At 41.6% G+C, this 24861-nt stretch overlaps 1 protein-coding gene across 3 annotated transcripts in view; it reads left to right on the top strand.

Moving 5' to 3' along the window:
* CAMK2A (calcium/calmodulin dependent protein kinase II alpha) overlaps nucleotides 1–24861 on the top strand; it is a 303342-nt gene that overhangs the window by 185748 nt on the left and 92733 nt on the right. For all 3 annotated transcript variants that reach the window (XM_040345018.1, XM_040345016.1, XM_040345017.1), the window contains exons 4-6: nucleotides 11568–11622; nucleotides 13089–13154; nucleotides 16580–16652. In XM_040345018.1, the coding sequence (XP_040200952.1) occupies nucleotides 11568–11622; nucleotides 13089–13154; nucleotides 16580–16652 (194 nt within the window). The remainder of the gene's footprint in view (nucleotides 1–11567; nucleotides 11623–13088; nucleotides 13155–16579; nucleotides 16653–24861) is intronic.

Raw genomic sequence — 24861 nt, 5'->3', positions numbered from 1 at the left:
ATTCCACATCCTTGCTGCTCTTACAGTAAAGAACCCTCTACGTAGTTTAAGGTTAAACCTCTTTCCTTCTAATTTTAATGAGTGGCCACGTGTCTTATTAAACTCCCTTCGCGGAAAAGTTTTATTCCTATTCTGGGGTCACCAGTATGGTATTTGTGAATTGAAATCATATCCTCTCTCAAGCGTCTCTTTTTCAGAGAAAATAAGTTCAATGCTCGTAACCTTTCTTCATAACTAATGTCCTCCAGTTCTTTTATTAGTTTTGTTGCCCTTCTCTGTACTCACTCCATTTACAGCATATTCTTCCTGAGGACTGGTGCACAGAACTGGACAGCATACTCCAGGTGTGTCCGAACCAGAGTCTTGTAGAGTGGGATAATTATCCCTTTATCTCTTCAGTTAATCCCTCTTATAATGCATGCCAATATTCTGTTTGGTTTGTTTGCAGCAGCTTGGCATTGCATGCCATTGCTAAGCCTATCATCCACTAGGACCCCCAGGTCCTTTTATATTCTTGATTCCCCCAGAGGTTCTCGCCCCAGTGAGTAGATCACATTCATATTGCGTATTTTGCATCCGTATAGTATATATATAATACAGTTCAGAGTATATAGTGCAGTCCGTGTAGTACCGTATTTATCGGCGTATATCGCACACTATTTTCTCCTTAAAATAAGGGGAAAATCGTGGGTGCGCGATATACGCCGATAGCTGCTTCCCGCGCTCAGTTTGAAATCCTGCGCCGACATATACCGAGTGCAGTACACTCGGGTACATTCGGCCAGGCTCGGCTTCGCTCGTGCTCACGCATAAACGTCACAGAGCGTGAGCGCGAGCTAAGCCGAGCCTTGCCGAATGTACCCGAGTGCACTGCACTCGGTATATGTCGGCGGAGGCGTTCGAACTGAGCGCGGGAAGCGGGGACTCGATGTGAGGCGCGCGCTGGAGAAGGCGGGAGGACACCATGGAGGCCGCAGACGGACGCCGGACCGGACTATGGACGCTGGGAAGACACCAAAACTGTAAGTAATAAAATCATATAACATTTTTTTTTACAGGAATTTCGGGGGCAACTTTAGGGGTGCGCGGTATACGCGGGAGCGCGTTATTCCGCGATAAATACGGTATATATAATACAGTTCAGAGTATAGAGTGTAGTATATATAATACAGTGAAGAGTATATAGTGCCATCAGTGTAGTATATATAATACATTGCAGAGTGTATAGTGCCATCAGTGTAGTATATATAATATATTGCAGAGTATATAGGGCAGGCAGTGTAGTATATATAATTCAGTGGAGAATATATAGTGCAATGCAGAGTATATAATACAGTATATTTGAGTGGTTAGGGGAACCTTAGACAGAATAAAAAATAACAATTTTAACATAACGGAGTGACTTTGCCCCTTCTGGCATCATGTGATATTATGTGATGTCAGAGGGGCGGGGTCATCCAGTTATTTCAGCGGGTGGCCCCGTCTTTGCCCATATAAGGGCTGTCAAAGTGAAGGCAGAGTTTTTTGTATTTTTCGGGCCCATCGGGTGGCGTTATTGATGTTTTTTTTGTTTTTTTTTAATAAAGGAATTGTCAAAAACTGTCTGTTGTAATGTTTACACTTTTTTTGGTAAATGGGTAGGGGTACAATGATATTTCATGTGCGTGTCCCATAGACTTTAATAGGGTTTGCATGTTCGCTAGAACTTTTTGCATGTTCGCTGTGTTCTGGTATGAACCGAACCATCCCTAATTTTAAGTAAGAAAGATAGAATTAGTGGCAGTGTAGGCGGTGTTATAGTATTGTATTTGAAAGGTACATGCTGTCTCTAAATCCAAAAGGTCATCAACACTGCTGAGAACCAATAAAGTTCAGTAGTCCATGAAACCCAAATAATGCAAGACTTGGCTTTGAAGAATGAACAAAAAAAGAAAAACGACACCCCTTTAGTGACAGAAGCACCATTCCAGATTAAAACATTAAAATTGTGTTTTTAATTTTATACCTTACACAGATTTGTTAGCTACGTATAAGTACGTTTTTTTTTTTTTTATTACGATTTGATTCGATCCTGGGAGAAAATCTGTTTATCTTGGTGACCTTTGTCCCTGGGATAGAAAATAATAGACATGTGCACAACAAAAATTTTCGTATTTTTTTGTTCCGTTTCGTCTCGTTCCGTAGGTTCGTAAAGATTCGTAATTTCGTAAGACTCAAGTTTTCCTATTCGGACCCGTTCGTATTTCGTAATACCAAAGTTTTCCTATTCGGACCCGTTTGTATTTTCGTAACAGTTTTATTTTCGTTTATACTGAGTGATTTGTAATTCTGTCTAATTTATTTTCGTTGATTCGAAATTCGTAATTTTGTTAGATAATAATTTTGGTTTTAATGGATTCGTAATTTTGTACTTTCGTAAATACATAGCAACACACGGCTAATCCATATTAAGATATACTTTCTCTTAAGCTCCGTACACACGGTCTGACTTTTTGCCAACAAACGTCAAAATGAGCGTTTTCCAAAAAATCCGACCGTGTGTACGCTCTATCGGACAAACTTTTTCGGTTTCAAAAGTCCGGCCAACTCCCTTCAGACAAAAATCCACGGAAACGTTTGTTTGAATTCCGATCGTGTGTACGAGGCTTTACACTGTACAATGTGACTCAGCACAAAAGAGATAAGCTGATTGGCTAAGATATTAAGTAATCACTCACTAACTACACTGCCCAGTGCCCATTAGAAAGAACGATACAAGTACACAAATTTACGAACAGACAAAGAAACAGATTTACAAAACACACAAGTGAAAATACGAACAAAGGATTTAAAACACGGAATGCAAATCGTTCGTTATAGATGTAATTTTCGTTCTTTTGCTTTTCGGTGTTTCGTATTTTAGTAAGATTGTCCAATCATACGTTCGTTTTTTCGCTTGTTCGTTATTTTGCTTATTCGTAATTCCGTAATTTTCGGATTTTGGTTCTTTCAGCTTTTCGTATGTTCGAATTGATACGAATGTACGAAAACTAACAAATTTGTACGAAAATCCATTCGTTACGAACGGGAACGCACATGTCTAGAAAATAATGGGAACTCTTCAAATGGGAACAACTTCTGGAGACAAAGGATTTTCCCTCACTCTCCCATTATGTGTGTCTCTGGCACAGGAAGTGAGGGGAAATCTCCCAAACGGTTCTTAGCATTCAGTACTCACAACTTTGATTAGAGAGGCACATAAATATTCTGGAACCAGTCACCAGAATATTAATTTCAACATCAATCTTTCAATAAGATTATATGGGGGATGTTCATCAATCCTGTTGCAAGGCAAAGCAATGCTAAACAGGAGCAGTGAAATGCATTGTGAGGCAGATTAATTACAAGGTTACAGCCTCAGTCATGAATATTTTCCGTTTCTAAAGTGCCATTTGTGACTGAACAAATCCTGTCCTGACCACATCTTGAATTTGCATCTGTTTAGAGTGAAAATCTGTCTTATCTCTGGTTTCAAATCTGTCACTGAAGTTTGCAAAGTGTTGCACTTGGCTGCCCAGGAATACAGAAACACAGATTAATAAACCCGTCAAAGAGACTTTGTAGATGGAAATACAGCATGATTTGCAACTAATTATGTTACCAGTTTGCTTGAGATATGTCATCTTATGTGCATGTAATGTATTTTGTGCATGTTATTTACCTGTAAAAGTCTCCATTGTATAGACATCCAAAGGCCCAGAGGCTGATGCTGGGTGCCACCATCTTGGATGTGATGTCAGCAGTCCCAACAGACTCAGAGCTGTCACTAAGCTTGGAGATGTGCTTTAAATAGCTATTCCCGGTGTTGGTAACCAAATGCCAAACTTAAAGAACTGAGTCAGCCAGTGCGCTACTTTGCCTGTACACTGATTCTCCTATTCAGCTAAAATCACATGACCAGTACCTTCGTCTATAATTTTAGACCCCTTTCACACGGGGCGGATCCGCTCAGCAGATTCCGCCAGCTCAGTGGGAGATCGCTCCGTTGATCCCCACTGAACCGGTGGATGACAGGTCTGTCTCTGCTCACTGTGCAGAGACAGACCTGTCAGAGCCCCGCTGTCCTTTATGAGAAATATACTGTAAAACGCTTTTGTAAATTGATATTAAAATGTATCCATCTCTATCTCATTATGAGAAAAAAAAGAAGAGCTTGAAAAGAACTATCGGTAGGGTAGGCTTGAATCCTGGGATATTTGAAGGTATGTTCTACATAAATGTACAACACCCTATAATTTAGCTTGCGTCGCCTCACCCTGTCATGTTTTAATTTGCCTTACATAAATGATATTCATTTACTTTATTATCCCACGTCTTCCCACAGCCTCCTTGACAAAGATGGTTTACTTTCATTAACGTACAGTACATGTTAAGTGGGAAAGAACTGCCACTGTGTTTTTAAAATGTTCAGTTCCAAGCACAGTTTTGTTCAGATCCATTTAATTACAGCAGCATATAATAAAAAAAAACATTATGGTCGAAAGTTCTGTAAATGTAGACGTTCAAACATAAACTTGAATGTAGGTTTCTAATAGTAAATACCTGTTGATCATTCTAGATTTTTAGTGCCTATGGGACCTTTTTTAATAGGGTGATAACGCTAACCCACTGGTTCCCAATGCCAAAGCCAGACACCACTGCAGCTTGCCTGTGAGTTCAGAACAAGGTTTAGTACTCGCCCCCCTTTACAGCTCGCTCCAGGCATCGTTTATGTCATACATCAGTGCCACCTTCTACAAGCAATCACTGCTAGTCATTTCCTGTTCCACTGCACTGATTGACTGGTGTCTGGCAGGACTACCACCCAACATTATTTTCTTATACCACTTCCAACACTGAAGGAAAGCAGTGAGGATTGTAAGACCCCTTTCACATTGAAGCGTTTTTACAGCGTTTTAGCGTTAAAAATTGCGCTATTAAAACGCTCATAAAATGCTCTCCATGCATCTCAATGGACCCTTTCACACTGAGTCCTGCAAGCAGCATCTTTGGAGCAGCTTTTGGGTGCTGAAAAAAATGCTCCAAAAACACCCCTCTCCATTGAAATGAATCGAAAGCGCTGTAAAAACGCCTTGCCCTTTCACACTGAGGATGCGTTGCACTGGCGGGGCGTTGAGAAAAGTCCTGCAAGCAGCATCTTTGGAGCAGCTTTTGGGCGCTGAAAAAAAACATTCCAAAAACGCCCCTCTCCATTGAAATGAATTGAAAGCGATGTAAAAAACGCCTTATCCTTTCACACTGAGGCACTGCAAAAACGCCCTAAAAAGTTAGGGTCTTAGCGGTGCTTTACCAGCATTTTTCGGGCGCTGGCAGTATGAAAGGGCTCTGAAAGCACTCGGGCTTTCACATTGGGATTGCAGATTAGGCTTCTTTCGGGCACTTTACAGGCTTTTTTTAAACGCCAAAGCCCCGGAAAAACGCTTTAATAACGCCCGAAAAACGCCCCAGTGTGAAAGGGGCCTAAGGGTTTCCTTTGGCACAAACAATAGGTTATTATTTAAAATTGAAGTACTGTACTTATGATTGTTATGCCGTGTACACACCATTGTTTTTCCTGACGTTCAAAAACCTGTTTTTCACAATGTGATTCCCCTCCAGCCTGACTTACATACACAGGTTCATGCAAAAAAACGTCCGACCAAAGCGCGGTGACATTCAACACCTATGGCGGGACTATAAAGGGGAAGTTCCTCTTTCAAATGGCGCCACCCTTTGGGCTGCAAACTTGATTCTTAGCATCCCCTCGGAAAAGCATACACACAACCGTTTTTCGCGACGAGAAAAAAGAGAGCTGGTTTTAAAAAAAAATTGGGCAGTTTTTTCGTCAAGAAAACTGCTAGGGAGCATACACATGACCGGTTTTCTCGATCAATATAAAAAAATGTCAGTTTTCTCGTTGTGAAAACCAGTCACGTGTACAAGGCATTAGATATTGAATTAATGGTTTGTTGCAGGAAGCATATTTCCTGTATCTCGAGTGCCACCAGGAAGCAAAAGAAAATAGAACATTAAAGTCCAGCTCCAGCCAAAACGTTTTTTTTTGTTGTTGTTGGGAATAACATGAGGAAAATGTTCATAATTGCTGTTGGTGTCCCAATTAGGGAGACTTCCTCTTACTTTCTGCTTAAGTGACAGGGAGTCATAGCAACAAGGAGTGATGTGAAATCCTGAACCCTTACAGAGGGTTTTGTTGCTGTGTGTGCCCTGCTATCCCAGTGACTTCCATTCCCCTCTTTTCTTCATCCTGTTGTAAAACAGACTGCTGGACTGGTAGACCGGTTGGCTAATTGGCTTGTTGACTGATTGGATTATACAATCTCCTTTGAAGCTACCATCAACTATACTGTATAGTGCAAGGACCTGCCTCATTTGATACAAATTGAATGGATTGTTTTCAGGTAAATCCTCTAATTAAATAGTTTTCGTAAATCTAAAGAAGATTGTACAGAGATTGTAACACAATCAGATATGTCCAGCTTCACTTAGATACACAACGAAGGGTAATCTCTCCAGTGGAGTTGCAGTCACCAGTACAAACCTGATAGAAGTTCTAACACATCCCCACTCTATTCAAAAATAGAAAAACATTTTGGTTGGAACCGGGCTTTATAAAAGACGTCACTTTGTCCATTCAGGACAAAGTTACAGTTTGTTCACCTAACTCACCCTGCCTGGCATGTAAACTTATTCAGCCACACTCCTTCACCCTCTTCCTGCTGCAGCATCCCTGCTCATGTAGCTAAAGGTGACCATACGAGAGTATCCTAAGAACCAGCTTAAATTTCCTCCATGGGTGGCCCTGCGGCACCCACTCGCCCAACAACCTTAAAATGAAAAAAAGAAGTTGCTGGGCTTAAATTTGTCAGCCAAACAGCACCTGTATCCAATCAAATGCAAGCACTGTTCAGGTATTCTGACAGTAGGTGCCACCAGCTGTCAGAGTACAATAGCTGTAGCATGGATGGAGTAATCTGTTATAAAGCAAGCTGTAGATAAACGGATGACATTATGACAACGTGACAGTGTTCAGGTTTGGTGATTGGCCACCCATGTCCAAGCTCTATCACACACAGTGCTACCCTTTACCCAGAATCCCACTTGTAGGCATAGGCTCCATCAGTCAGGACAGGAGGGTCAAGGGAGCATAGCTAGGTGGATGTTAAGCGCACGCAGACTAGTCACCTTGCTATACAAGGCCAAAAGTACAGTCTCTCTGTAATCCTTCAATCCCTAATCCCCTGTTTTTACACCATATTATTTCATCTAAACCATACAGGTGCACTTTAAGGGGCAATGTTGTTCTTTCCAGCAGTTACAGTAAGCAGCAACGAGAACCCTTAATACTCTGGCACCGTGTCCTCAATCTCCCTCAGACTCCAAAATGCAAATGTTAGTCATTATAAAGGGTAACAATGAGAATAAAGAAGGGTACAGCCCAGTGATTTGGAAAATGAATTGGAAATAGAAACACAATGGCAGCATGTTCCAAATTTCCGTGTGTGTGTTCAGGATGTGATGCTTTGGAGATCTTTGTGGAGAGTATTTGGTGGCTCTTGCTGTGTAAGTGTAGTGTGGATGATGGGAGAATTAGGCTGCAATTAACACATCGAAAGCTAATTGCCAGGTTTAGAATGTGCACTTGTGTGTCAACGTACAGAAATAGACAAGTATTCCCTCGCTGCTCATTGTCTCCAATGCTACTATTAAGTTGTCGCTGTATGGTGTCCCCCCACCTAAACTGTCCTCCCACCACAGTGTGGGGTTTTCCAAAGCCGAGGGGGTTAAGGAAAAAACAATCAGAGCTACAATTACGTAATCAGGAGTTCATGAACGCCTCTTGTGTGCCATCATTTCCCTTTAAAGAACAGCTCCAGCCTAATTAAAAAAGAAAGGTTTAAAAAGAGGACCTGCTTTAAAGAACTAAATAACACTTTCATTTAAGCTATTAGACTGTCCTATACATAAGGGAAAAATTGGTGATCAACCACAGAGAGTTTTTCCAAAATGTCATTAATGCTCGATAATGTGCATGTCCAGTGCTCTATAGCTAACCCTATTATAGACAATACTTGAATTTTCCCGATTGCTTTAAGTATGGCTAGTACTTTTTTTTAAGAATAGGAAATGGTTACAAACTCTGTAAGTTGGTTTTTTTGCCCATCTGTGTCTCATTGGAGAGATTTCCTTTCACATGTCCAGTAGACGCAAGAGAAAGTAAGAGGTATTTTCTTGAAGTGAGGGAAATCCACTCTTATGCCGCGTACACACGACCATTTTTCATGATGAGAAAAATGCCATTTTTTTAATTGGTCATTAAAAACAATCGTGTGTAGGCTCCAGAGCATTTTTCTCGACGAGAAAAATGGGCATTAAAAATTTAGAACCTGCTCTATTTTTTCACAACGTTTCTCACGTCGTCGTTTTTCTCGTCGTGAAAAAAGGATGGCACCATTCGAATGGAACTTCCCCTTTATAGTGCCGTCGTACGTGTTGTATGTCACTGCGCTTTGCGCAAGCATTTTTTTTCACGATCGTGTGTATGCAAGGCAGGCTTGACAAGAATCACGTCGAGAAAAACGTCGTTTTTTCCATGACATTAAAAACGGTTGTGTGTACGCGCAATAAGACAGTTATCAGTGGGGCAATATTTTTGGCTTTCTCCTCAACTTCATTCCCAGTACCATACACAGAGGTGTAATCTACTACCAGGAGATAGCAAAAAAAAAGGTTACAGAGTTTCTACTTTCTACCCCATCACTGCTGTCTCCAATACTAGAAGACATGTTTAGGCTATAGATATACCCATTATTAGAGAGATACAGGGGCGGTCGTTAGTCTTGAAATTATATTTGCTTGGCTGTCATGTTTTTTAACTGGTTTCATAACTGTCATGGACATGCAATAATGTCTGGCAGCTTACCTTCTTCTCATGCCTCCATCAGAGGCCTGACTATCTTCTGGCTGCCTTTTTATCACCTCTCCTTCCTGTATGGCCCCACCCCAGGCCATCCCAGGAAGTCTATATTAACTGTTGCACTGCAGGTCTGCTTTGCTGTTCAACCGTGTTGTTAGCTTAAGTTCCTTTCTGCAGTGTGCTACGTTTACCTTCCTGTGTACCGCTTTTGCCTCGTCCCTGACTTCTTCTGTTTGCCTGTGACCCTGACCTTTTGCCTGTCCCTCGGTTACCCGTGTCTGCCTGTTGCCCTGGCCTCGGCTTAATCATCACTATCGCTTGTCCTGGTTGCTGCTTCCCCTCTCTCCCTGCGGAGCGTGACCTAGGGGATCTCAGGGGTCGCGACCTGGATCCTGCTGCGGCGAAGGCCATCCTCACCACTAGAGGCTCTGGTGAACACAGTCGGCTATAAGGTTCACTACCCTGTGGTGCATCCCTGACCCCAACGGGATGCACTTGTCACCTGGCCACAGGTGACCTGACAATAACTTTCTGACGCTCTGACCTAGTAGACATTTTTAGATCATCAAGTCCAAAAAAGCAGACATGTCCTGCTCTGCTTTTCTGTTTTTGGGGCTGAGACTCAACATATTGAAGTAAGAAGATTAATATGAGAGGTGACAAGCAGTTTCAGAACGAGTGATCATCTATGGAAGCCTCTATTTTTTCACATGACAAGCTTCTTTTAATTGTACTGGGCAGCATTTGAAGACTGTTAGCTTGTGCCTAAGACTGGGTACTTACAAGCGGAATATCAACTGGTATCGGCCAGTTCAGCAAAAACCAGCTGACATTCCATCTGTGTGTACAGCTATCTTTCCGTCAGAAGCCAGACTATTGTCTGACTTTTGTCGAAGGGACATGCTGGAACACCAGCATCCAATCAGCTCTCACAGCTGATGGCTAATCAGTGTGTTCTGGTGGGGGCTTTCCCTCTAGCAGAATGCAAAGGCTCAGTGGGGAAGATCGCCGCACTAAAATCACAGGTGTTAGTACGGCAATATGTCAGTTTTTTTTCCTTCAGCTTGCTGGGTTGTACAAAAAAAACGTTATGTGTGTACCAGGATTAAACCATTTTCTAATAAATACAAAATGGATCTAACACCACCTTCCTAACCATCATAAGCCGCTGATTGGCCAGTTCTTCCTGGACATCTTTCCCAATAGTTTTGATAACCAAATGCCAAATAATCCCACGTTTGGTTACTACAGGAGCAGTGTCTTTGGACAAGATAAGTATAATTTAAAGCGACATCTAAATTTATCTCAGATTTTGTTTTGCTCGCTGTATTTGGTAGATTCACCCATTTTTTATATTTTTTTGCTCTCTGTATCTCTGTAAATGGGTAGATTCACCCTCTCTATTTGTTATGGTGACAAATTAGTACTAAAAGTAGGGGAAAATATTAAATTTTGAGTTGTCACTAGAACAGGAATAAAGGTTAAATGTTCCAATGGGGACACTTATCCTGGTGAGAACTATCTAGCGGAAAGACCCCTCCACTTTAGCAAGGTTACCTCCCCACTGTGTATGTGAGATTAGAAGTGAAAAAAAAAGACAAGTTTAAACTCTTCTTTACTCTAAAAAAAATTGTATCATTTTAATGTGGATATGATATACAGCAAAATAAGTAGAGATGTGAAGTTGCACAATATTATGTATTTACAATAGTTACAATATATACCGTACATGCAGTATATATATATATATATATATATATATATATATATACACTCAAACCTTTTATTTTTTTTATTCTAAGAATCAGGATGATAAAGGGGAGTGGGGGCAGGGTACTACAAGTGTATTTACCGTATTTGCCGGCGTATAAGACAACTGGGCGTATAAGACGACCCCCTAATTTTCCAGGAAAAATTTTGGTTTTGGGATATACTCGCCATATAAGACTACCCCCTTCCTACTAGTCTTTCTGGAAGCTGAGGGGTAGAAAGAACCGCTGACATAACAGGTTTATTTAAAATCTCACTGTGCCATTACATTACATGCCCCCACTGTGCCATCACTTTCCCCCACTGTGCCATCACTTGCCCCCACTGTGCCAACAGTGCCATCACTCACGTTTTGTTGATTCTGACAAGCCGATGACAGTCTCGGTGCTGTGAGCGTCCATGATTTAAAAGCCGCGCCTTCTTTTCAGACTGTCCTGTGATCACGGACGTCCTCTCGTCCGAGGATGAGAAGGCATCTGTGATAGGAGGAACACAGAACAGAGTCGTTGCTGGGAAAATTTGTGTTCCGCCTATCACAGGACAGTGTGAGAAGAAGGAGCGGTTTTTAAATCATGGACGCTCGCAGCATGGAGACTGTCACCGGCGTATAAGACGACCCCCGACTTTGGATGCATTCTTTTGCATCCAAAAAGTCGTCTTATACGCCGGAAAATACGGTAAAAAAAAAAAAGGGTATTTAAAAAAAGCCTGCTGTTTTTGCTACTCTCAGTTTAATTTTGCATCATTATAATACAATGACAACTATTATAAATTTGTGCTTTTCAGAATTAATGACAGCTGAATGATTTGTATAAATTGACATTTCCTATCTTCTTTTTTGCAGTAAGGTTGCATGACAGTATTTCAGAAGAAGGACACCACTACCTTATATTTGATCTGTAAGTAGCTTATACAGTAAATGTTTAAATATACTGTATAGATATGTTATAGTTATCCATCCCCATGTTGCAATGTTACATTTTTATGGGAAATTGGGTTGTTTTGATAATGCAATCCTTGGGTTGTTCTGCCCACATTTTTACATTCTGATTTATATTCTTGCAATTTGTATAAAATAGAAAGTTATGGCCAAGAGAGAATGGTTATAGATGATAACTTGTTAACTTTCTTTCTAATACCATAGATTCCCTTCTCCTAAACTTTGGTTATTAGAGCTTATGAGGCATAACAACTTTAATACGTTTTCTAGAATTTGTCTTTCTGGAGAATACAATTTGTTTCCCCCTTAAACTGTAAATTCTGATGCAATAATTAGTTCTTTAAACTACAAAACCATAGGATAAATAATGTCACAAAGCCAAATTTAAGTCTTGTAAAACTTTATTTACAGCATCCACCTTCTTTTTCATAAACTATATTTACTTAAAATTTTAAGTACTTTATATGTCATGGGAAAACTGTTTGTGTTTATAGTATTCCTGTTGCAGATTTTTATTTACTGTATTTATTGGCGTATAACACTCGCTTTTTTACCCTGAAAATAGAGGGTAAACTGTGCCTGCGTGTTATATACGCAGGAAAATGTGGAAAGTTTTTTTTCCTGAAACTTCCCTCTTAAAGTTAGGGTGCGTGTTATACACCGATAAATACGGTACTTACAGTCTGGTGAAACCCATGTTACCATGTTGCTGGAAATAAATCTTTCTAACCGAGGCTTAGATAGCAGTAAAATCCCAACAAAGGTTAAAACCCTGACCCAGGCTCTGTTCCCTCTTTTCCTCTTTTGGTGAATAATCAGTTAATCTTTTTTGTTTGCCCACGCTGGGTTGTATCCTTTATGTCTTCTTATGAGCAATCTACTAAGGAATAGTGACACTATGGGGGTCATTTACTACAGCGCGAATATGCGATCTCACGGTACATGATAATAGCACTCAATCAAGCCAATTAATACTTCAACTAGGCAGAAATGCAAATGGCAAATTGCGCAATTGCCGGTGAACATGCCTGTTAAATCAGCATTTGCGAGAATAGTTGAAGTCAACGAGGCTCGAACCTGCAAAAACAAAAGTCCTTATTGAAGGCTTGTATGCAAGTTATTTGCCATAAAAAGTGTATGGGGACTTGGGTACTGCCCCGGGGGGACATGTATCATTAAATTAGGTACAGTAAATCATCCCACAGTACTATCGTGGGTGACACTGGGGCAGGAAGAGAGAGTAAATGTCCCCATTGGTGACACAGATGACAGTAAAAACCCAAACCAAAAATCTAATTTCTCTCTCCCAACTAAATCACACAAAAGGTTCTTCTTTCATGTACTTGTATATATAGGGGTCTAGTGTGTCTACCCAACACAATGTGTTATCATGGCTGAACTCACATGCACTGTCTCTGTCTGCAGGGTCACTGGAGGAGAACTGTTCGAGGATATCGTTGCCAGGGAATATTACAGTGAAGCAGATGCCAGGTCAGTACACTCTACAAATAGCAAAGGTCAGCATTTATATTATTATTTTTTTTTCCTAAAAGGAGCAGTCTGACTCAGCAGTGTAAGTGTCATGCATCTTTGAAACAAAGCCTAAATTGAATAGTACTCCCAGCGTAAAGGCCTAATTTCTAGCTGCGATTTATTAATATATACAGTGTCATCAGTGAGAAAACAGATCTGCAATTCTGCCCTGTTCATATTGTGCTAAAATATATAAGGACCAAAGCGCCAAAGGACAGTGATGCAGATACTAAAAGGTAATAATAATAATAACATTGTGAAAATGTCATGGATAAAAAAGATTATCACATGACTGGAGCAGCTGCAGTGTAAATTGATGTAAACAATTGATAAATAGTAAAGAATAAACAGTGCTAAATGCTACATACAACAAAGTAAATAATGAAACACTAAATTACCGTATATACTCGAGTATAAGCCAAGTTTTTCAGTCCTTTTTTTGGCTGAAAATTACCCCCTCGGCTTATACTCGAGTCAGCGTACCTGAGTCCATTGCCGCCTGACCTCACTGTGCCCATTGCAGAATCCGATCTGTGTACCTGAGTCTGTGCAGTGTTAAAAACTTGCGCTCCTCCTTGTGCTGTTCCGTGATAGGCAGAACACTCGGTTTCAGAGCAAACACTGTGTTCAGTGTTCTGCCTATCATGGACGCCCTCTTGTCCGTGATAGACGAGAGGGCGAGAAGTTGTCTGTGATAGGCACAGTGATGGCACATTCCTTAACGTTACAAACAGTAGAGAGAATGTAGGTGAGAGGATGGTCGAGTTGAAGAGCTGCAATGGGCACAGTGAGGTCAGGCTGCAAATGGGCACAGTGGGGTCAGGCTGCAAATAGGCACAGTGAGCTCAGGCTGCAAATGGGCACAGTGAGGCTGCAAATGGCCATTGTTGACCCTCTTTTCCGCTTACAGTAGCTGCTGAATTCTTACCCTAATCTTATACTCGAGTCAATAGGTTTTCCCATTTTTTTGTGGTAAAATTAGGTGCCTCGGCTTATACTCAGGTCGGCTTATATTCGAGTATTTACGTTAAATTAAATTTGTTCATATTGCCATTCTTTAAAGGTTTACAGGGTTAAAAACTAGACAAAATGCATTACCTGAATTCAAAGATAAACTAAATACTTGATTTGTCTTACTTTTTAGTTTTTAATTATTTATGAATTTATTTTCCAGTTATTTTAATGTATTAATATAATTAAAATTATGTGATACTTAAAATTATTAATAAATAATTAAGATCATTTTATGCAGCTTTTTCTGAAGAAGTATGGTGTGCTACTGAAAGGGATTTTTAACCTTTTTACAATTACAGACCCCCATTGGATTGCAAAAAGATTTTGCATACCACCTTTTCCAAACTGTTAAAATCATTATCATGTATAAGCAGTTTTAATGTGTACCAGTATGCGTTTTAAGGGCAGGTTTACATATGTTTGGCCGCGGTTCCCAGCATGGGGTCCGGTGCGTCCCTGTTCACCAGTTCAGGTGCAAATCAGGTCCCAATTTTTGCCTGAATTTTCACCTGAATTGGACCCAAAGATGCACAGGACCCTTTTGAAATGCGTACCGTGGCCGCCCCGGACCTGTGTAAACTGGCTTCATTGCGAGCCGGACACACTTGCATGTCATGCGAATTGGATGGGGGTTTCTCTGCATCCAATTCGCACATATATGAACCCAGCCTAAAAGTTGTCAATAGCTTAATTTTACTGTACATATGAATAGCTAGGATACAGCTAAAAGATAATCATCAAGTGATCATGGATTATGGATACCCCCAGTTAGGATCTACGTTGGTCAACATCATCCACTTTGTCACTACCCCACCAACTGAATAAAGAAGGTCCATTGACTGTATGGTGTGTGATTGGAATCATGGGATTGGGCTGCCCATCAATAAGACAATACTGGCAAGCAGTTCAGAGAATTACCCGATTACTTACGGGATATCAGATCCCAGATAATCCTGCTTTTTGTCTGCTACATCATATACAAATTACACCAAGAAGATATACAGAGTCAGTAATATGTCATTTGATAAATGCGGCCAAAAGCTGTATTGCAATAAATTGGAAAGATCCTAAAGCACCTTCAATTTCAATGTGACTTAAAAAAGTAAGGAAAATAGAAATAATGGAGAAACTTTTGCCAATGACGATAGACAAGAAAGAACAAATAAAAATGATATGGGCACCTTGGGAGTCATTTATACAATCATAGGAAGGTAAAAACTTATTAGGGGAGTAATAATAAGAACGAGGTAGATAGGGAGATCGAGAAAATAGGAAGCCTGTCTGGAAATTGCGGATCGGAGAAGAAGGCGGAGGGGGGGGGGGTCTATTAATTTTTTTTTCTCCTCCCTCTCTGCGCCGCTGCTTTGCACGGGGTGGAGATGGGAAGATGAGGAGATGGGGGTCAGTAGGAGGGGATAAGGGGTGAGGGTATTAGGGAAAATAATTGGGGAAGGAAGAGATGCGGAGCTAGAGAGGGAATTAGCTTAAAAAATATGGAATATATGGATAACTAGGCTAGGAAATGAAATAACTAGGGAAAAATGGGTCTATGTTAAAGAAGGATGGTATTTGGTTTATGTCATTTTTTCCTGCTATATTGGATTTTAAGTTACTACGGATATATTATTATTTTTCTCTGAAGTAATATAAGAAAGGAAATATCGTTGAAGAGGAAGATGTAAAGTCTATATATGCTGTTTGTATTATTACTGGATTTGGTATGTTCCTTCAATCTTTATCTCTGTATATCTTTCTTATTTAAAATAAAAACAGAGAATAAAAAAAAAAAAAAGGAATCATGGGATTGTTTTCATAAATAAATTAGTTAACTGCATAAAGTTTAAAGGGGCTTTTGATAGACAATGCAACCGCAATAAAGAAAAGCTGGTAAAGGTAAAAAAAAATTCCCTAAATAGCTTCCTTTACCTTAGTGCAGTCCTCCTTCACTTACCTCATCCTTCGATTTTGCTTTTAAATGTCCTTATTTCTTCTGAGCAATCCTCACTTCCTGTTCTTCTGTCTGTAACTCCACACAGTAATGCAAGGCTTTCTCCCTGGTGTGGAGTGTCATGCTCGCCCCCTCCCTTGGACTACAGGAGAGTCAGGACGCTCTCTACGTTGCAGATAAAGAAAGGAGCTGTGTGTTAGTGGGCGTCCTGACTTTAATAACAGGTGTACTTTTGTAAAAAAAATAAAAAACATGTCCCTTCTACATTAGGTTCCATTTAGGACAGGTCCAATGAACTGGAATAGGGTTATTTTCAAAATCCTTGCCATGTTCAGTATATACTTATACAAAGGTACACATTTCTTGTTTTTAGCTATGTTTTATTATTGTTTTTTGTAAGCATGTTTTTTTTTCTTTTCAGTCACTGTATTCAACAGATCCTAGAGGCAGTACTCCATTGTCACCAGATGGGGGTGGTACACAGGGACCTGAAGGTGAGAAAAGAAAATATGAAGTCGAAGGCTAAACTATATGGTCAAGCTCAACCGTGCTACTAAAAATCACTAGTGATTATTCCCTAGTGAAATCAACTGATAACAAAACAAATTAAACATATGGCTCCCTAAGGCCTCGTACACACGACCGAGTTTCTCGTCAAAAACCAGCAAGAAACTTGCTGGGATTTTTTTTTTGCAGAGGAAACCGGTCGTGTGTACATTTTTCGACGAGGAAACTGTTGAGGATCCCGTCGAGCCAAAAAGAGAGCATGTCTTATTTTTCCTCGACGGGAATGGAGAAACTTGCCTTGTCGAGTTCCTCGACAGCCTAACAAGGAACTTGACGAGGAAAACGATGTGTTTCGCCCGTCGAGTTCCTCGTTCGTGTGTACGAGGCTTGAGGTGTAAGTTTAATTCATCGCTACTACATATAGGCTTGTAGTAACAATGAATTGGTTTGCCACATGCTACTACTTGTGCAGCTTACTCCATTGAAAGCCATTTTGATTCAAATGTTTAGAAAGAAGTCACTACTCTTAGCCATTAATGACTAGTGACTTCATTAGTAAGATTGGACTACTAGAAATCACCATGTAGTTCTAGCCTCAGAGCAAACTTTTATTTTGCTGATCTATAGTTTTTTTTTACAGGGTTGCTATGCTGTTGAGCTGCTATGTATTGATCACAGACTCTTGAAAGCACCTCACCAAGTAGGGCATTTAATGGATGGAATAGCAACAGTATATGCTATGGCAGCCCTCAAAATTTCCACTCGCCTACTAGCATTTGGCGAGTGGATTTAGGCTGGGGGCGAGTGATGACAGGGCTGCATGACCGATCTCCCTCCAATCTGTGCCTACACTTAGAGTCCCGATGAGATTGGCGGCCGAAGAGGAAAGGTGCATGCTCGGGAAAAGTAGTCTGGTGAGCCGCGCACAGGCAGAGCAGTACACAGGTGCTCTACTTACAATTCTCATTAAGCCATGGGACCCAACAGTATGACCTCTCTGAGCCTGCCCCCCTCCCCCGAGCCCCGACCAATGGAGCTGGAGAGCAGAAAGTAATGAGTGTGGTGGAGGATTGGAAAAATTACCACTCCGGTGCAGCGCTCACTGAAAGTTGCCCTGACATGAGAGCGGCAGCCTTCTAGTTTGTGCAGTTTTCTTCTCCTTGTGCTCTATGTAAGTGTCCAACAGTTTAGCCTGAGCACTGAACAGACTGGTCTCAATGTGTGCTGTGCGCCGTCAGTGTGCGCTGTGCTATGGTGTCAATGGCTGTGCAGTTGTGTGGATCTCAGCGCTGGATTGTACTCCCTCCCGCTGTGCTGCAGCTCCTCTCCTCTCTGCCAGCCTGAATAAAAGGGGGAAGTGGGGACATGCAAGCGTGGAGCCGCACTCACAGGCTCCTGATGATGAGATGAATGGGAGAGAGAGAGAGGATGGATGGGAGTTGCAGAGGAGACAGCAAGAGAATGGGGAAGAGACCCAGTTCTAGTGCCCTGTCCCTCTGGTCTGCCCCCAGTGCCCTGTCCCTCTGGTCTCCCCCCAGTGCCCTGTCCCTCTGGTCTCCCCCCAGTGCCCTGTCCCATTTTGTTAAAGTTGTTGTTGGTAATATTTAATTTTGTAACTTGATTCTGCATAAAACATTGTCATTCCATGAGATAATCTACGAGGGCGTGTTTACGGGTTCAATTAGGCGCAGGACAGTGTATGAATTGGGTGGGGCAACTGGTGGCGAGTAACTCTTGAGGCCTGGCTAGTAGCTCAGGACTTGACATTTTGAGTCCTGTGCTATTGTATGCTGCCAACTAGCTAGGGCAGCAAATGAAAGGCTTCCCTGCCAGACCAACGTTCAACCAGCTCAGTAGTGGGGAGAGGTCATTACTAATAGGCACATTTAAAAAAATCTTCTGCTGTTTGTTGAATTTAAGACCATATTATTGCCATTGGCACTTTTCTTTTTGAGAAGCTCTGTGAATTCTAGTTTCAAAGGACTACAGATATTGCCAACTGAGGTAATGTTCTAACTTAAAAAATATCTAAAGCCAAAATGTTTTTGTTTATTGGTTTTGGACAGAGTAGTAAATGGTTGAAACCTTTTTTCCGTGTGTTTTTCACTTTCTATGTCTTCTAGTGAGATTTCCCTTTACTTTCTGTCCCAGGAACCTAACAGAAAGTGAGAGGAGAAAACTGTCCAAAATAACAGGAAATCCCCTGTAAGAGAGCTGTCACTGGAGCAGGTGTGCCAATTGGGTTCATAGCTTCAAGTGTTTTATAGGTGTGTGCAGCCAAAGCTCAAACACGTGTGTATGCAGCAATGCTGGCAGCACTTATACGTCTATTTCCCGAAGACAGCCTCTGGATATGACGCTGAGCATGTGCACTCAACTTCTTTGGTCGACCATGGCGAGGTCTGTTCTAAATGGAATTATGTGGAGCAAGAATTCTTTTTTTTCAGATGCTCAAAGAGTTCTTAGCCATGATGTGCTATGTTGAACTTCCAGTGACCAGTATGAGAACGTGAGAGAGATAATACCAAATTTAACACACCTGCTCCCCATTCACACCTGAGACCTTGTAACACTAACAAGTCACATAACACCAGGCAGGGTAAATTACTAATTGGGCCCAATTTGGAAATTTTCACTTAGGTGTGTACTCACTTTTGTTGCCAGCGGTTTAGACATTAATAGCTGTATGTTGAGTTATTTTGAGGGGACAGCAAATTTACACTGTTATTCAAGCTTTTCTTCAGTGTTGTCACATAAAAAGATATTATAAAATATTTAAAAAAATGTGAGATACTGGGCTAGATTCACATAGATCAGCGGATCTTTAGATCCGCGTGACCTATGTGATTTAAGATCTGCCGCCGCAAGTTTGAGAGGCAAGTGGGTAATTTTACAAAACACTTACCTCCAAACTTGCGGCGGCGGATCGTAAATCCCCCGGCGGAATTCAAATTCCGCGGCTAGGGGGAGTGTACTATTTAAATCAGGCGCGTCCCCGCGCCGATTTAAATGCGCATGCGCCGTCCGCAAATTTTCCCGGCGTGCATTGCTCCCAATGACGTCGCTAGGACGTCATTGGTTTCGGCGTGAGCGTAACTTGCGTCCAGCGCGTTTGAGAATAGGCGTACGCAAATGACGTAAAAAAAAAAAATTGACGCGGGAACGACAGCCATACTTAACATTGGCTGCGCCTCATAGAAGCAGGGGTAAGTATACGCCGGGAAAACGATTACGTAAAAACTGCGTCGGGCCCGCGTACGTTCGTGAATTGGCGTATCTCGCTGATTTACATATTTCTCAGCATAAATCAGCGAGAACGCCCCCAGCGGCCATTTTTAAATTGCAGTTAAGATCCGACGGTAAAAACACAGTTACACCTGTCGGATCTTAGGCATATCTATGCGTAACTGATTCTATGAATCAGTCGCATAGATACGACTGGCCTAAGTCAGAGATACGACGGTGTATCAGGAGATACACCGTCGTATCTCTATGTGAATCTGGCCCACTGTGTGTGTATATATATATATATATATATATATATATATATATGTGTGTGTATATATATATATATATATATATATATATATATATATATATATATATATATATATATATGCATATAAACACTCGCAGACTTTATTTTTCTAATTTTATTTTCTTAAATTTTTTATTATTTTACTATTTTTTAGGAGCCCCTTTGGTGGGCTTTGGTAAAATGGCAGGAGTCTAGACAGGTGCCTGCTGTCTCACTTTTGACGGAGAAAGGAACTAAGGACAGAGATTTCCCAGTCCCTTTCTCTGCAGCCTCAGCTGCACTGGTGAACGATTGGGAAGTGCCCTGTGCTGAGCTACTTCCTGTTCATTCACAAACCATAGCGTAATAAACACCGTTGACTATGGTTCAATTATGAATGAACACAGTGAGTGATCAGTACTGGGGTCGGCAGCAAGGATAGTGGTCTACCATCACCTGCTCGCAATTGACAGGTAAATCACAATTGATGGGTTTCTGCACCCCGGATTAGGGTGTGCCCAGACCTATGAAGTGTTTGCTGAATAGCATTATCTGATTATTGTCCTCACTGGTTTCACTTGTTGCCTTGATGCTCTTAAAGTGGTTGTAACCCCTGTATAACCACTTTTACCTACAGGTAAGCCCTTAATAAGGCTTACCTGTAGGTATAATGAATTTCTCCCAAATTTTAGTATAGGAGATATTCACGGTATCCACGTGTGCCAACATCATCAGCACATGCACACTGACAAACTGGCTTGCTTGTGCCTTTTCTTCAGCTGCTATGCCATTACCTGTGGCTCCCGCGCGCATGAGCGGGAGTGACGTCATCGCGGCTCCGTCCAATCACATCGCCCACGAACCCGGACATGTCGCCAGTCACAGTTGTATGCCTGGACTGCTGCAACAGCATCCTTTTAAGCTAAATATTTCATAATCAGCTAGTATGCGATGCATACTACTAGCTAATTATGCCTTTGTCTTGCAGTTTTTTTTTTTTCATTGAGTTTACAACCACTTTAGGTGGTAAATGAGAGGTTTAGCTTAAGTGATAAAGAACTAAAAATACATACAGAATAGAATAAAACTTAAAGGACTGTGTAAATTTCTCTAATAATATTCTCATTAATACGTTGGTTACAATCTACAGCTGTAGTTTAAATTTTATTTGATACCAAGTTAAAGTGTATATCCCTGACATTTTGTTTCCAGTTATAATTTGGAGAAATTTGGAGTATGGCCTCATATAAAGAAACATAATAGTTCATAACAACGTACCATCATCCGGATTATTAAAGAGAAACAGGAGAGGGTGGGGGCAAGGGAGTAGTTGCTGAAGCTAACCCTATAGCGTTCCCACCCAAGGAATTAATGGAAAATTTGGCTTCGCCGAGAGCCAGGCCTGGGATTTGAATCTGGGTTAGGGATTAGTGACTCAGGGGCTGGATTACTCATCCTGACAGCTCTTCTGGTGCCTCCTCTGTTCTCTGGAACATTGGAGAATGTTCTAGACATAGTGGGTGTAAGCTAGGTGGAGCTGTTAGTAATATTTATGAGGTCCTCAGCTAATCTCCAGTAGGGCTGGCAGGGGGCAGGCCACCTCATAAATAGGCATGAGCCAAGCAAGAAGGGGCAGTCGTGTGCAAGAGGGAGATGGAGTTCTGAGAAGGCTGACGGTGGTCGTTGAGGGTGCCCCCTAGTCTGAAAGGGGGTGACCTCGGTCTGGGGCTTGGGTGCTGGAAGATTCCCCCTACAACACACAGAGGAAACCCTTCCTGTAGGCACGGGAGCAAGGAGAGAAGACAGCGGGAGCAGGTCAGCACCTGAGAGTCAGCCAGGTGAACTGGTGAGTGTCAGTCCGGAGGACTGTGGAGAACTAGCCTAGAGGGCTAGTGAGAGGGGCAGCTGCAGCCAGGTGGGCTGGCAGGGACTGAAGAGCTGGTGCTGGGATCTGTGACCACATAGAGGAAGTGCTGGGAAAGTGTGAGCTGTGTCACCCTATCTGTTAGTATAGAGGCTGCAAGTCAATGCCTGTAATGGGCCTTTGCTACAATATTACTACAGGTTGGCATAGCTGGGTTCTGCAAGCAACGTGTGCTAGAGGAAGAAGAGGAGCTGTCTATAGAGACTGTATATAGGAAGAGTTGTTCCTGCAGTTTGTTTGAAGTCAAATAGGAATCCCATAATCTCCTATTTCTATCCAAGTTATGTCCCTCAATAAACAAAAAAACAAAGTCAGGGACTGTTCTCTGACTCTGGAGTGACTGTGGAAATTCGGTGTACCTGGCTGTGCACAGTGGGGGATCCCAGTTACTTGCAGTCTTTAAGGAGGTGCGCTACATACAGTATAAATATATTTTGTCATCTTCACCTTGCATGCAACAGGACCGTGTCCCGGCACTAAATTTTAGCAACACTGGGTTGGCTTAATTTTTTAAAATAAAGTGATGTATTTAAGAATCGATCAGGATCAGCTGCTCGTACTGTGTGTAACGCTGTTATGTTAAATTATGGGGTAGTCTACCTAGTCACAAAAGGCTATTTTTCAGTTCAATTTTTCCTGCAAATAAAACACAAAAGGCACCAGAGATACAAAGTAAGAATAATTAACGTGCAGGAGCACTGTGTTCTAGCAGAACAATAAAGTAACACATTTTCTTCAATCAGAAAGATTATATCCCGTTACACAAGAAACTGCTTTCACACTCCTCCATTGTAAAGGAAGTGAAAGAACTCTGTATTAATAGCTTGTCTCCTGCCAGGCTTTTCAGTGTATTGTTGTATGACGCTGGCATTAGCGGCACAATCTGTACCAATGACACAGCGGCCTGACATACAAAAAAATACGTTTCTAAATGGCAATTTTAAAAATATGTGCTGACAGCTAGCTGTTTTCTGCCATGTTGTACTAAATGGAACACATTCCATTGTGGTCTTCTACCAATGTGAAGCAGTGGGAGGTTGTTTTGAGCCAAAAAGAATTAGGACCTTTGTGTGGTCACTCTTCCTAGGTCATTGGCATTCAGACAGGGCCAAGGGCATGTGTCCTTTTTAAGTTCAGCTGACAGTCATGAAGAAGTGGAAGTCTAGGCAGACACAGGCTGGAAATGGACTTTTCAGAGGTGGGAAAGGGCACAAATTGTGTTTGTTCAGCAGCGAGGTGAAAGGCACAGCTTTGTGTGCGCCCAGCAGCGATCACCTCAGATATTCGCTGCCTGTGCTTGCTGCCACAAATAGCTGTGGCTGCTGGCGACCTGTCATTATAGTGAATGAAAGTCATGCTGAGCGAGCCACCCCTTGGGTTCACTATGCAGTAGGGCAGCTGCTTGGTACAGGTCCTGGAAGCGAGTAACAATCATTTTGTAGTGTTTTTTTCACCTTCCACAGGGATCAGCCAGGAACATACATAATAATATTAAACGTCATCTTTACGATAACAAAGTTAGGGTTATATATATATATATATATATATATATATATATATATATATATATATATATATATATATATATATCTTACAAAAGTAAGTACACCCCTCACATTTTTGTAAATATTTTATTATATCTTTTAATGTAAAAACACTGAATAAATGACAAGTAGTGAGTGTACAGCTTGTATAGCAGTGTAAATTTGCTGTCCCCTCAAAATAACTCAACATATCTAAACTGCTGGCAACAAAAGTGAGTAAAAATGTCCATATTGGGCCCAATTGGTAATTTCCCTGCCCCTTGTCATATGACTGGTTATTGTCTCAGGTGTGAATGGGGAGCAGGTGTGTTAAATTTGGTGTTATCACTCTCACTCTTTCATACTGGTCACTGGAAGTTTAACATGACACCTCATGGCAAAGAACTCTCTGAGGATCTGAAAAAAAGAATTGTTGCTTTACAAAAAGATGGCCTTGGCTATAGGAAGATTCCCAGGACCCTGAAACTGAGCAGCAGCATGGTGGCCAAGATGCCCAAGACCATACAGAGGTTTAACAGGACAGGTTCCACTCAGAACAGGCCTCGCCATGGTCAACCACAGAAGTTGAGTGCACGTGCTTAGCAACATATCCAGAGGTTGTCTTTGGGAAATAGACGTATAAGTGCTGCCAGCATTGCTGCAGAGGATGAAGGGGAGGGGGCCAGACTGTCAGTGCTCAGACCATACCAAATTGGTCTGCATGGCTGTCATTCCAGAAGCAAGCATCTTCTAAAGATGATGCAAAAGAAAGCCTGCAAACAGATTGCTGAAGACAAGCAGACTAAATACATGGATTACTGGAATCATGCCCTGTGGTCTGATGGGACCAAGATAAACTTATTTGGTTCAGATGGTTGCATGTGTGTGCAGCGGCAACTAGGTGAGGAGTACAAAGACAAGTATATCTTGCCTACAATCAAGCATGGTGGTGTCATGGTTTGGGGCTGCATGAGTGCTGCCGTCACTGGGGAGCTACAGTTCATTGAGGGAACCATGAATGCCAACATGTGCTGTGGCATACAGAAGCAGAGCATGATCCCTTCGGAGCCTGGGCCACAGGGCAGTAATCCAACATGATAACTACCCCAAACATACCTCCAAGGTGACCACTGCCTTGCTAAAGAAGCTGAGGGTAAAGGTGATGGACTGGCCAAGCAGGTCTCCAGAGTAGAGCAAGGTCTCTAGCATCCACAGGCTCCGTGATGTCGTCA

The sequence above is a fragment of the Rana temporaria genome, chromosome 3, assembly GCF_905171775.1.
Source record: "Rana temporaria chromosome 3, aRanTem1.1, whole genome shotgun sequence".
NCBI classification, from domain to species: domain Eukaryota; kingdom Metazoa; phylum Chordata; class Amphibia; order Anura; family Ranidae; genus Rana; species Rana temporaria.
This window is presented reverse-complemented; position numbering and strand designations above follow the sequence as displayed.